We start from the raw sequence: 12,801 nt of genomic DNA on the forward strand, positions 1-12,801 counted from the left end.
GGAGTCTAGTTCAGCCGTGGAATGGGCTGCCTGAGGAGGTGGGGAGCTCCCCTCACTGGCCGTCTCCAAGCAGCGGCTGGACAGATCCTTCTCCTGGATGCTGGAGGCTGACCCTGCCCTGAGCAGGGGGTGGACTGGATGGCCTGCATGGCCCCTTCCCACTCTAGGATTCTAGGAGTCTAGTTCAGCCGTGGAATGGGCTGCCTAAGGAGGTGGGGAGCTCCCCCTCACTGGCCGTCTTCAAGCCGCGGCTGGACAGATCCTTCTCCTGGATGCCTGAGGCTGAGCAGGGGGTGGGACTAGATGGCCTTCATGGCCCCTTCCCACTCTAGGATTCTAGGAGTCCAGTTCAGCAGTGGAAGGGGCTGCCTAAGGAGGTGGGGAGCTCCCCCTCACTGGCCGACTTCAAGCAGCGGCTGGACAGATCCTTCTCCTGGATGCCTGAGGCTGAGCAGGGGGTGGGACTAGATGGCCTTCATGGCCCCTTCCCACTCTAGGATTCTAGGAGTCCAGTTCAGCAGTGGAAGGGGCTGCCTGAGGAGGTGGTGAGCTCCCCCTCACTGGCCATCTTCAAGCAGCGGCTGGACAGATCCTTCTCCTGGATGCCTGAGGCTGAGCAGGGGGTGGGACTAGATGGCCTTCATGGCCCCTTCCCACTCTAGGATTCTAGGAGTCCAGTTCAGCAGTGGAAGGGGCAGCCTGAGGAGGTGGGGAGCTCCCCCTCACTGGCCGACTTCAAGCAGCGGCTGGACAGATCCTTCTCCTGGATGCTGGAGGCTGATCCTGCCCTGAGCAGGGGGTGGGACTAGATGGCCTGCAGGGCCCCTTCCCACTCTAGGATTCTAGGAGTCTAGTTCAAGCAGTGGAAGGGGCTGCCTCAGGAGATCGGGAGCTCCCCCTCACTGGCCATCTTCAACTGGTGGCTGGACAGATCCTTCTCCTGGGTTCTTGAGGCTGATCCTATACTGAGCAAAGGGGGGGACTGTATGACCTGCATGGCCCCTTCCCACCCTAGGATTCTGTGAGTCTATAAACAATTACAGGGTTTCATGAAGCCCTGGTTGAGAAAGCATGCTTTAATCTGTTATGGCTTGTTCTGGTCCTGCAGTGTATTTGTACTGGTTATTTTATGCCAGGCAGAATTCTCAGTAATTCTGTATATAAACAGGAACTGAGTGACTTATCACATGTAGTGACCTAAGAATCTATTGTCTGTGTTAAGCCCTGGGGGTAGGTTAGGCTGAGACCCCAGGCTGACACTCTAACCACCACACAGGCTCTGGGTTTTAACTGCACACAGCCCATCTCTGTGACCTGCAGGAAGTCCAGAACTCTTTTGTATCCCCACAAAAGAAGGATCATGGCAGTGGCAGGAGCAAGCCTCCCTCCCCAATTTGGTGTGCACACATCACCCACACCAACGCAGAAGACAGAATCTGCCAATTTCTCCCAACGGCCAAGACTGAGGCAAAGGGCAGGTGGGGGGGGCACTAAACACTTGGCGTCCATGTGCCCACCAAGTCATGCCAAAGGGGCAGGAGAGGGTGCCCCATTGTGAGGCCAGGGGGTGGACAGGACTCAGTAAGCAGAAGCTACCCGCCTTGTTCCTTCTGACAGAAGACCCAAGCGAGTGGGTGAGGTCAGACAAATGCCAGAGATGCTGTGCCTTTTCAGTAATTATTTATTGCAAACACAGAAACAGAAGATCTTTCTCGTGGAGTGCCTTTCCAGAGAGTTCCTGCTCCCCCAAAACCACCACCAGACCCCCTTCCTGTTAGGACTCCTGGCTCTGTTCCCACTTCGCTGCAGGGAGCCAAGCCAGCCCCATTCCTCCGCCACAGAGCCACACAGGGGGGGGGGGGGGCAGCCTAGCACAGGCCAGCTGGGGGCTCCTGCACCGCCCAGAGGCAAGAGCTTGCTGCTGATAGCCCTGCCACCCCGGCAAGTCCTGCTCTGCTGAAGTGGTGCCCTCTTCCCAGGGACCCTCTTCCCCCGGGACTCCCGCAGAACTAGAACAGGCAGCTCAGGTTGGGCCATTTCCTTTTATTACATGATTAAATCCACTTTAAAAATAAACCGAGGGCTCTGCTTGGTCCCAGCCGGCTCTCCGGTCAGCTGGCGTGGGGCTGATCCGGCTCCGGGTACTCTGTGCTGGAGGGCTGCTGTGCCCGGGCAGTGGGAGGGTCTGCAGCCTCCCCACCGGTCGCTACCTGGGGCTTGCTCAGCGTGGCATAAATGCCCAGTGCCTGAAGGGGACAGAACCAATGACAGGGTCAGGCAACAATCCTGCCAAGGCTTTAGAGGCCGCAGGAGACAGAGAGAGCAGCTGCCCCACATATCCTAAAATGACTCCTCAACCCTCCAGCGCTCCATCCCCATCAGGACCCCAACTCCTGACCGGCTGTCTTCCAGTGCATCACGACAGGCTGCCCACCCTCCACGGGACACAGCTCCATGGGGGGAGGGGGCCTTCTGCCACGGGACAATCCCCCACCCCACGAGTCCTCCCTGGAAGATTGATGGGGTCTACACAGGCGCAGCTGCAAGGCTGGGGGTCCCGCCTGCCAGTCACACTTGCACCCTCCGCCCGGGGAAGGCCACCTGTGCCAGCGGCCTCCTGCACCTGCCTCACCTGGGCCACCATGCTGGAGACGTCCCCCGTGCTGGAGGGCAGGAGGAGGGTGTTCCCCTCTTTCGCCAGCTTGGAGAAGGCACTCACATACTGCTCAGCCACAGACAAGGAGGCCGCTGCGTTCCCATTCTGGGGAGGAAAGCCAGACCCATGAGTGGAACCTCCTTCCCCCACCCCAGTGAGCCAGCCCAACCGGAAACAGCCAGCCCTGGAGAAAGAAGGGCAGCTCTCAAAATCTCAAAATCAATAACCCCAATGTCCTGAACTTTGTGTCTAACACACACTGTTTTCGCCCAGTCAGACATCCTCATGTGGACAACAAAGGTGCCACAAGGAGAGAAGCAGCTATGAATGGCCACCCCCCCATTCAAGGAGCTGGCTCTGCAGCCCGGGAGTACTGAGGCAACTCAGCAGCCAGTTAACACAATTCACTGCCTGATTTGACCTCTCACCCAATCCAGTTGCAGTCAAAAGGCTCAGTGGCAACAGAGGTTTCCAAGGAGGTTCACCTTGAAGATGCACCATTTGGAGGGAGGGGTGCAGATAAGACCCTCAGAAGAGCCCTGCTGAGTCAGACCAGGGAGGGTCCAGCTAATCCAGCCTCCCGTCTCACAGGGGCCAGCCAGTTCCTCTGCAGGGCCAGCCAGAGGACAAAGAGGCTGAGGCCTTCCCCTGAGAAGACCCTCAGAAGAGCCCTGCTGGATCAGGCCAGGGAGGGTCCCTCCAGTCCAGCCTCCCGTCTCACCCAGGGGCCAGCCAGTTCCTCTGCAGGGCCAGCCACAGGGCAGAGAGGCCGAGGCCTTCCCCTGAGAAGACCCTCAGAAGAGCCCTGCTGGGTCAGGCCAGGGAGGGTCCCTCCAGTCCAGCCTCCCGTCTCACCCAAGGGCCAGCCAGTTCCTCTGCAGGGCCAGCCACAGGGCAGAGAGGCCGAGGCCATCCCCTGAGAAGACCCTCAGAAGAGCCCTGTTGGGTCAGGCCAGGGAGGGTCCCTCCAGTCCAGCCTCCCGTCTCACCCAGGGGCCAGCCAGTTCCTCTGCAGGGCCAGCCACAGGGCAGAGAGGCCGAGGCCTTCCCCTGAGAAGACCCTCAGAAGAGCCCTGCTGGGTCAGGCCAGGGAGGGTCCCTCCAGTCCAGCCTCCCATCTCACCCAGGGGCCAGCCAGTTCCTCTGCAGGGCCAGCCACAGGGCAGAGAGGCCGAGGCCTTCCCCTGAGAAGACCCTCAGAAGAGCCCTGCTGGGTCAGGCCAGGGAGGGTCCCTCCAGTCCAGCCTCCCGTCTCACCCAGGGGCCAGCCAGTTCCTCTGCAGGGCCAGCCACAGGGCAGGGAGGTCGAGGCCTTCCCCTGAGAAGACCCTCAGAAGAGCCCTGCTGGGTCAGACCAGGGAGGGTCTCTCCAGTCCAGCCTCCCGTCTCACCCAGGGGCCAGCCAGTTCCTCTGCAGGGCCAGCCACAGGGCAGAGAGGCCGAGGCCTTCCCCTGAGAAGACCCTCAGAAGAGCCCTGCTGGGTCAGGCCAGGGAGGGTCCCTCCAGTCCAGCCTCCCGTCTCACACGGGGGCCAGCCACTTCCTCTGCCCACATAGAGGTTGAGACCTTCCTTAGAGCCTCAGAAGAGCCCTACAGGACGAAACCATTGAGGGTCCATCTCATCCAGCCTCACACAGTGGGCAGCCAACCACTAGTCAGAGAGACCTTTTAATGTTGTTTATTTCTATGGTACTAAAAATTCAGGTGTGTGTCATCGCCCCTCCCCCCATGCCCAAGACAAAACCCTGCCCCAGCTTGGGGTGACCTCTGTGCCAAGCGTGTGCCGGGAACACCCTGTAGGCAGGCCCTCCTGGCCAAGGTCTCTCTAGGACTTCCTGCAGCCTACTCACCTGCTGGGCCAGAGCAGCTGCCAGGAGCCGGATAGCCTCTGATTTGGCCTGGGCCTTCACCAGCAGAGCGTTTGCCTCCCCTAGGAAAGGAAGCAAAAAGACCTCCCAAGACCTGGCCCACTGTGAAGCCAGCTCCCGTGAAATCCACCCCTAGCCAAGGGCAAGGTTCTCCTCGCCCACCCCAAGTATACAGAAGCCAAGGGAGGGAGCCTCTAGGCCACAGCCTACACAGTGGAACAGCCAGGCTACTCCTTGACCTGGCTGGCTCCATTTAATCTCCTTTGCCCCTGAGGACAGTCTTTGTACAAGAGGCTTTCCCTGGAGGCCTCGAATCTCCTCCGAGGAGTGAAACAGCCGCCTCTGAGCCAGGACTGCGGGGGCCCCTCCCATGCTTGCCCCTCCAGCTTCCCTGCCCAGCTGCCCCTCGGCCCCAGCAGCCAGGGCCCTCCAAGCCAAGCCCTGCCCTGCAGGCCCTTCTTCCCTACCGGCGGCTTTGTTGATGCGCTCTGCTTTCTCCCCTTCCGAGGCCAGGATCTGGGCCTGCTTCTGTCCCTCGGCCACGTTGATGGCCGACTCTCGGGTGCCTTCCGACTCCAGCACGGTGGCCCTTTTGCGCCTCTCAGCCTCCACCTACGGGCAAAAGCTCGGTCCACATCAGAGCCCACCAGTTACCCACTCAGCAGCCCCAAGAGCCTTTTTTTATTTAGAAAGAAGGAAGTAAGAAAGGAAGGCTCTTTAGATTGGGGGAAGACTTCAAAAGTGCCCCAAAGGAAAGGCGAGGAAGAAGGGCTGGATAAGTAAACAAACTTTGCTCCATGGAGTGAGAAGACAGGGCTGGGATCTGGCCCGCCAGTGCTGCTTGCTACGCTGCACTGAGCTATGAGGTGGCAAGAAGGGTCCTCAGGAAAGCACTCTGGCTTCCGAGTCAAGCTCACCCGCTGCAGCCGGGGTGGGGAGGAGGCACTGCGTACCCCACAGCCAGCCCCTGAGCTAGGCGGGAAGCCACCCTCGCTCAGCTAGGCAGGCTGAGGCCCGGCCTGACCTGCATCTGCATGGACTCCTTCACCCGGGGAGGCACGTGGATGTCCTTGATCTCGTAGCGCAGGCACCGGATGCCCCAGTAGTCAGAGGCCTGGTTAATGGCGTCCACGATGCTGGCATTGAGGGATTCCCGCTCCTGGGAGGAGAACAAGGGGTTGGGGGGGGGGGGGCAGCAAGGAGAGAAGAAGAAGAAGAGTTGGTTCTTAGATGCCGCTTTCCTCTACACAAAGGAGTCTCAAAGCAGCTTCCATTTGCCTTCCCTTTCCCCATAACCAGTAGCCAATGATAAAATCATTCCTCCCTCCATCTGCCTAATCCCCTTTCAAAGCTGCCTGTGCCCGTGGCCATCACCACGACCTCGGGCAGTGAATTCCACCTTTCAACCACTCTCCGAGTAAAGTAGACTTTATGTCTGTCCTGACGCTCTTGTACATCAGGGTCATTGGATGCCCCCAAGTTCTAGAGTTTGGGGTTAGGTCTGCCCACTCTCTCAGCCCATGCATAATTTCATCACGTCTGTTCCCTAAATGGAAAGGCTTACTTCATTGATTTACTTGATTTACTTTTCTTTCCAATGGGGGACCCAAAGCGGCTTGTATTGTTGTCCCATTCCCCCTCCCCCCCCCCCCGTTTTATCCTCACAGCCCTGTGAGGTAGGTTAGTCCAGGAAGGGGTGACTGGCCCAAGGTCACCCGGCCAGCTTCCATGGCAGAGCAGGAATTGGAACCCGGGTCTCTGACCCTCGCCTGAGGCACTAACTACTCCGCTACGGATGTTCCCCCAGCCTGGCTCCTCCCGGTCTTGCTGTCCAGCATCCTCTCCCACACTCCAGCTATGCTGAGGCCTCCCCAGCTCAGCTCGCTTTCCTCCCCTCTGCCCAGCAGGCTTCAGTGGTCCTGGACCAGGAGCTTCATGCCCCGGAGAGTGCAGCCCCCACGCTCGCCACACAGCAGTCCCTGCATTCTGGCTGCAACTCAAGGCATGCTCTGTAAGCCCTGTTATCGCAGGCCCACCAGAAACTGCCTGTCCTCTTCTTCCTCCCTCACGCATTCAACCCCAGCCCAGCCCAGCTGCCCCCCACCCCCGGTCACTCACCCGGAAGACTTTGTCGAGGGACAGCTTGCCCAGTTCAGAGCGCATGGTCGTCTGAGCCAGCTGCGTCACTGCATACTCTGGGTCCTCCACTCCATAGCTAGCCTGGAAGGAACACAGTGGTGGCCCAGGATGTGGCCCAATTGCACAAGCACCATGGCTGCCCCCACCCATGCGCTTCCCAGGCCCAAGCAGCAACCCACACATACTCTCCTGGTCCTGGTGCTTGTGCCCCCCCTCCCCAGTTCTTCTGTGCTAGGCCACGCTTCCCTCCGGAGGAGCTGCCAGCACCTTCCGGAGTCCCAATGCCAACGCCTGATCCTGCCTTCCGTCCTTGCCCACAAGGAGGTACCTTGTAAGGATCCATGATTCGCAAGTAGAGGACACCATCAATTTGGAGGGTCACGTTATCTGCAAGCACACAGGACAGTATTTCAGGAGAAGAAGATGGGGGGGGGGGGCTCCAGCTGCTGGGCTAGCACTGACTCAATTGGCAGGAAACATTCTCATCAACAAAAGCTGCTTCTGGATAAAGTTGAATGAAAGAGGCTACAAGGCCGGTCAGCCAAAAAGCTAAGGAGAAAGCAAGTCCCTCGGCAAACTGAGGCCTCAGCAAGGGCTCCAGGGCCTCGGAAGGGGAGCTTCCTCCTGACAGTTCTCAAAGCGACTGCAAGAGCTGCACATAATCTTGTGATCCTGCAAATAAGGAAGTCCGAGACCTTAATGAGGGGACCTGAATGGCCGCAGGACCTCCTCTGAATGTTTGTCAGAGGCACAAGTAGCGCTTCAAGTCTGCGGCAAACACCAGCAACACAAGCCTCTTCTTCTCAAAGCAGAGCAGAATTTCCCCAGGGACTCTGCTGCCACTGGCTGACCTGCCCTGAGGTCACAGAGCCTCGCCAGAACTCAGCCTGAGAGAGTTTGGCCCTTCTTGGAATCCCCACGCAGGCCCTGGGAAGCCACCCCCCTCTGCCAGGCCCTGGCTGCCTCCAGCCAAGCATCTGTCCCAGCCTGGCTCCCAGGCTCTGGTCACCCTCTCAGACCATCTTCACACTGCTGCTGCTAGACTCAGCATCTGTTCAGTGACTACCATGGGCTACTAGCCCTCTGTCTCACCAACGTGGGGGTACCAGGTGCTGTCCTTGAAAGGCTGCAGTCCTTTATATATTTATATATTTAATTTATATACCACCCTTCCCGAAGGCTCAGGGCGGTTCACATAAAACAGAAGCAATACAGATAACTTTTGAAATCCATCTCCCCTACTTTCCACATCCAAATGCTGAAGCTTGCCTCTCTGACTCCCTCCTTTGGTCGGGGGACCTGAGTGGTCTGCCCCAGCGTGTGGGACCAGCAGGGTGTGATTCTCTTGCCCGTAGTGCCCAGCACGTGCAGGTGCTCTCGCTTTGGGCAGGGCCGCTTGCAGCCGCCTCAGAGAGCAGAACGGGATTGGCTAGCTCTGTGCCAGGCAGCTCTGTTCAGCAAGGCCATGCTGGGGAATTAGGGATCCTGCCCTCCCTGGGCTCCAATTCTGACCTGACCTCCTGGCTCAAATAAGAGACTCATCGGCCCAAACAATCTCAAGGGAGGGGGACCCTGGCAGGAGATTCAGTACAGTAGCTTGACAGGGTCAGCTCCCCAGAGGTTTCAGCTCAAGGACCTGGGGCTCTTAGCCTGGTGACCCAAGTGTTTCAGACAGTGGGTGGGAAGGGGTTCTACGGGGAGGGAGGGGGCAGGGAGAGAGACCACTCTTTTACCCAGAAACTGAGAGCAGCACTCAACTATAATTGGACTAAGAAAACACTTTATGGACAATGTTAATTTTAGCATCTCACTAATTTAGCCTTAGACAGCTTTATGGCTTATCTGTGATTTGTCAGGTGCTAGGGGTGGGGGGTGGGTGGGATACATATTTAACATTCCAGGGGGTTATTCTTCATTTAGCCCCAAAGATGCCCCCCTCCCCACCTGACTTAGCTGACCTGGCCATGGGGACCCATACTATGATCACCTTGAACTAGGGCTACTGCAATGTGCTCTGCACAGGTCTGCCCTCCAAGTCAACTCCAGCTGGGACTGCTCAGTCCCTATCAAGGGCTCAGCTGGACATGCTTATCACAAGCATGCTGCTCAGTCTGGCCGTCACCTCTAAAGCTCCCCAGGGCCTTGGACCCACGTGGCTGCAGGACTGCCCTACTTGGCCACAACAGCCTGGCTCATCTGGACGGAGCCTTCTGGGGGTGCCGCAACATCAACAGCAGCCCAGTACCATTCTCGGTCATGGAACGGCCTGCTGGAGGAGATCGGGAAAGCCCCCCCCCCACACACACACACAAACACCTCTGTCATGCCACAGACTGTTCTGAACAAGAGAGTATTTGGGTCAAAAGGTTAGAACTGCCATACAATGGAACAGCTCATGAGGTCGCTTTTATAAGGAAACAGGATTGTAGTCTAGCACCAGGTTCACTGTAGGGATCCCCCTCGCTTCCACCACATTGTCTTCTGCCTTTTTAAACCTGCTTTCTGTACCACTGTACGTCGTGCCTCAAACAGGGTTTTTTTTGGAGTTTTCCAATTTGGTAGTCCTAGCAGTTCCACATTGTACATGGTATGTCTTATGCTGCCTGGTCTTCTTCAAAGACTATAATCTGTCATCTGCCTCAGTAAGGAAGGCGGGTAGCCGATGGAGTACATAAATAATTTCCGTGAACCTGGCTTGACCCAGTCATTGCAAGGGAAGATGCAGCCATGCTGCTCCCCAGCCAGGAGGGTTCCCGGGCACTCGCCAGTGGAGATCACGCTGTGTGGGGTCACAGGTCACCCCACCAGCCAGCTTAGCCCCCGCCCCACCAGCCACTCCTCACCATGAGTAACAGCCGACTGCTCTGGCACATTGATGACTATCTCTTTGAGGCTTTGGACGTAGCGGATGCGATCCAGCAGCGGGATGAGGAAGTTCAGTCCCTGGCAAGGATAAGGAAGACGAAATGGCCCAAGAACCACAGCGCCACACCTGCCGCCTGTTTTGGAACATGGGAATGGAAGTCCCTGCGCAGGTGCTCGGTTAAGTGAGGCTCACTTCTGGGCATTCAGGATCAGTCCACAAGCAGAAAATCCACCCCACCCACCCCCACTCGGACTGGCAGGAAAGGGAAAGGAAAATGTGTTTCTTTCAAGAAGAATGAGGAAAGCTCCCAGTGAAGGCCGCTTCCGTGTCCCATGGGAAAACCTTGTGGGCCAGTTCCTTTCCTGCTCGCTCAGAGGTAAGTCGCATTCTTTTCCGAAGAACTCAAGTCAGCATGCAAGGGACTGCCGCTTTGGCAGTCCACAGGTCAAATGGCAACCCTTGCTGCTATTAATGTTCATTGGTGGCCACATAAATCATTCAAAACCCCCTTCATCTCTCACCAGAAAGCAAGGCAAATGTCACTTCTCCCCACGGCATTCCCAAGCGGTCTGGCCCAGGAAAGGCTGGGAAACGTCTCCCTTGAACAAGTTGCAAAACTCAAGCAAGAGATGATGTCAGCTTCCCCAGAACTGCCCAGACTCCTCCTTCGCTTGTGTTTGTGAGCCCTGTTTGTGTTCCAAGGCTCCTGTGCTCTGTCTCTAGGCACAACGCTGCCTGTGAACTCCTTTGGCGACTGGGGAGAGTTGCAAACCTGTTTATGGGTCACTGCAAGACTTTGCTAATCGTGGGCTTTACTGCTATTCTAGTGAATGTGTATCTTGTGTTGGAGATTCCAGTCGAGGAACCCCTCAGAGACCAGCGAGGCTTTCCAGGACGGAAGCGTTCAGGGCGCAGAGGTCCCTTGTGTCCCAGCGGCAGGCTCGGGCGGGCGGCCTCCCTCCCTCCCTCCGGCCCCGCGCGGCTCACCGGCTCGAGGATGCGGTGGAAGCGGCCCATGCGCTCCACCACCCAGGCCTCCTGCTGCGGCACGAAGAGCACCACCGTGTTGAGCGGCAGGCTGGAGGCGCGGCGCTGCGGGGCCCGCCCGGGGACGACCTGCGGGGGGGAGCGGGAGGGTCAGCGGGGGGGGGGGAGGAGGGGGAGGGGGAGGGGGCCGGCCTCCAACCCCCCCGGCCGAGGAGGCTCCGCGCGCGGCACCCAGACCCACCTCCCGCAGGAGCGCCGCCCGCGCCGCTCGCCCGGCCACGCGCAGCCCCAGCATCACCCCGCCGCACGCCCGCACGCCGCCTCCGGACGCACTTCCGGCCGCGCACCACCCCAAGCCTTCCGCCACTTCCGGCTTCCCGCACGGCCGCTGCCCGGAAGCCGAGACAGGACACGCCATGGGCTTCCGGCGCCCCTCGAGGCCACTTCCGCCAGCCCCTCTGCCAGGCGGCGGCGCGGAGCGGAGAAGGGGGAGGGATCCGGAGGCGGCAGGGCCGGCGCGGAAGCCCCTCGCCAGGGGGACCGACCGCCTCCCCCCCCCCCCGACCGCCACCTCCGGAGCGGGACCGCCTGGCGCCCCCTAAGCCCGAGAGAGGGGAGGGGAGAATGGGGGGGGGCGGAGCAGCAGCAGCGTCCGCCGCGGACCAGGGGTCGACGCCCCACACTGTAGAGCAGGGGTCCCCGCCCTTTTTAGCACGCCTTTTACTGAGGCCCGGTGGGGGGGGGGGGGTAGTTTACCCCTCTACTCTCAACCACTGCCCTAACGCTCTCTGGTCGCTATGGTAATGTTTAAACATCCCTTCAGAATAAGATACAGACACGCCACAACAATGAAGTGTCTTGTAAAGGGCTGGGGGGGATGAAGAAAAGGGCCGGTGGGGGGGGGGGGGGGGAGAGAAGGCGTCCTTCGGGGCCCACCTCCAATTAGTCGAAGGACCACATGTGGTTCGCGGCCCACAGGTTGGGGATCGCTACTGTAGAGCATCCAGGGAAGAATCCTAGAATAATAGAGTTGGAAGGGACCTCCTGGGTCATCTAGTCCAACCCCCTGCACTATGCAGGACACTCACAACCCTATCGCTCCTCCACTGTCACCTGCCACCCCTTTGAGCCTTCCCAGAATCAGCCTCTCCGTCAGAAGGCTCTCCAGCCTCTGTTTAAAAATCTCCAAAGATGGAGAACCCACCACTTCCCGAGGAAGCCTGTTCCTCTGAGAAACCTCTGTCAGGAACTTCTTCCGGATGTTTAGATGGAATTTCTTTTGAATTAATTTCATCCCATTGGTTCTGGTCCGTCCCTCCATAGAATCATAGAATCACAGAACCATAGAGTTGGAAGGGATCTCATGGGTCATCTAGTCCAACCCCTTGCACTATGCAGGACACTCACATCCCAATCACTCGTCTACTATAACCTGCCACCCCTTTGCCTTCACAGAATCAGCTTCTCTGTCAGATGGGTATCTGGCCTCTGTTTAAAAATTTCCAAAGATGGAGAACCCACCACCTCCCGAGGAAGCCTGTTCCACTGAGAAACTGCTCTGTCAGGAACTTCTTCTGGATGTTTAGATGGAATTTCTTTCGAATTAATTTCATCCCATTGGTTCTGGTCCATCCGGGGCAAGAGAGAACTCTGCTCCTATATGGCAGCCTTTTAAATACTTGAAGATGGTTATCAAATCCCCTCTCAGTTGTCTCTCTAAACAGACCAAGCTCCCCCAATCTTTCTTCATACCTCTTGGTCTCCAAACTCACCATCTTTGTTGCCCTCCTCTAGACACATTCCAGTTTGTCTACATCCTTCTTAAACTGGGGTGCCCAAAACTGAACACAGTACTCCAAGTGAGGCCGAACCAGAGCAGAGTAAAACGGTACCATCACCTCCCATGATCTGGACACGCTCCTCCGTTTGATACAGCTCAAAATCCCACTTGCCTTTTTAGCCACTGAGTCACACTGTTAACTCATGTTCAATATATGGTCTATTAGAACACCTGCTGGTCCCCCCAGATGCCTGCCCATGACTCTCCCAAAGTTACTGTTAATTGTTATTATAATTGTAGTTTTGTAATCTTTTGATGTTTTTTAAAGTTGTTTTGATGTTATGTAATGTTCCACGTAAGTTATAATGTTCTGTGTAAACCGCCCAGAGCTGCAAAGAAATGGGCGGTATAGAAATATAAATAAATAAATAAACAAAATATTAAGACTCCTTTTCGTGCATGCTCCTGCCAAGACAAGTCTCCCCCATCCTATATTGGTGTATT

General features: G+C 57.5%; 1 protein-coding gene across 1 annotated transcript; it reads right to left on the bottom strand.

Moving 5' to 3' along the window:
- Window positions 1-1,663: 1,663 nt before the first annotated feature.
- On the bottom strand, window positions 1,664-10,897 carry STOML2 (stomatin like 2). The gene is made up of 10 exons (XM_077346613.1): window positions 10,759-10,897; window positions 10,518-10,646; window positions 9,508-9,607; window positions 6,993-7,051; window positions 6,644-6,745; window positions 5,550-5,684; window positions 4,993-5,137; window positions 4,508-4,587; window positions 2,633-2,761; window positions 1,664-2,246 (listed from the first exon to the last, which is right to left on the bottom strand). The coding sequence occupies exons 1-10, from the start codon at window positions 10,810-10,812 to the stop codon at window positions 2,112-2,114; spliced, it is 1,068 nt and encodes a 355-aa protein (XP_077202728.1). The 5' UTR covers window positions 10,813-10,897; the 3' UTR covers window positions 1,664-2,111.
- Between the last annotated feature and the right edge of the window lie 1,904 nt (window positions 10,898-12,801).

The sequence above is a fragment of the Paroedura picta genome, chromosome 7 (genome assembly GCF_049243985.1).
Source record: "Paroedura picta isolate Pp20150507F chromosome 7, Ppicta_v3.0, whole genome shotgun sequence".
Classification (NCBI taxonomy): domain Eukaryota; kingdom Metazoa; phylum Chordata; class Lepidosauria; order Squamata; family Gekkonidae; genus Paroedura; species Paroedura picta.

What these genes read in the sequence shown, in the direction of transcription:
- STOML2 (XM_077346613.1), bottom strand. Translation starts at nt 10,812, where the DNA reads ATGCTGGGGCTGCGCGTGGCCGGGCGAGCGGCGCGGGCGGCGCTCCTG. An exon ending in GGGCGGCGCTCCTGCGGGAG is followed by an intron (nt 10,647 to 10,758) that starts GTGGGTCTGGGT and finishes TCCCCCCCGCAG; the next exon opens with GTCGTCCCCGGGCGGGCCCC. An exon ending in GAATCATGGATCCTTACAAG is followed by an intron (nt 6,746 to 6,992) that starts GTACCTCCTTGT and finishes TGTTCCTTCCAG; the next exon opens with GCTAGCTATGGAGTGGAGGA.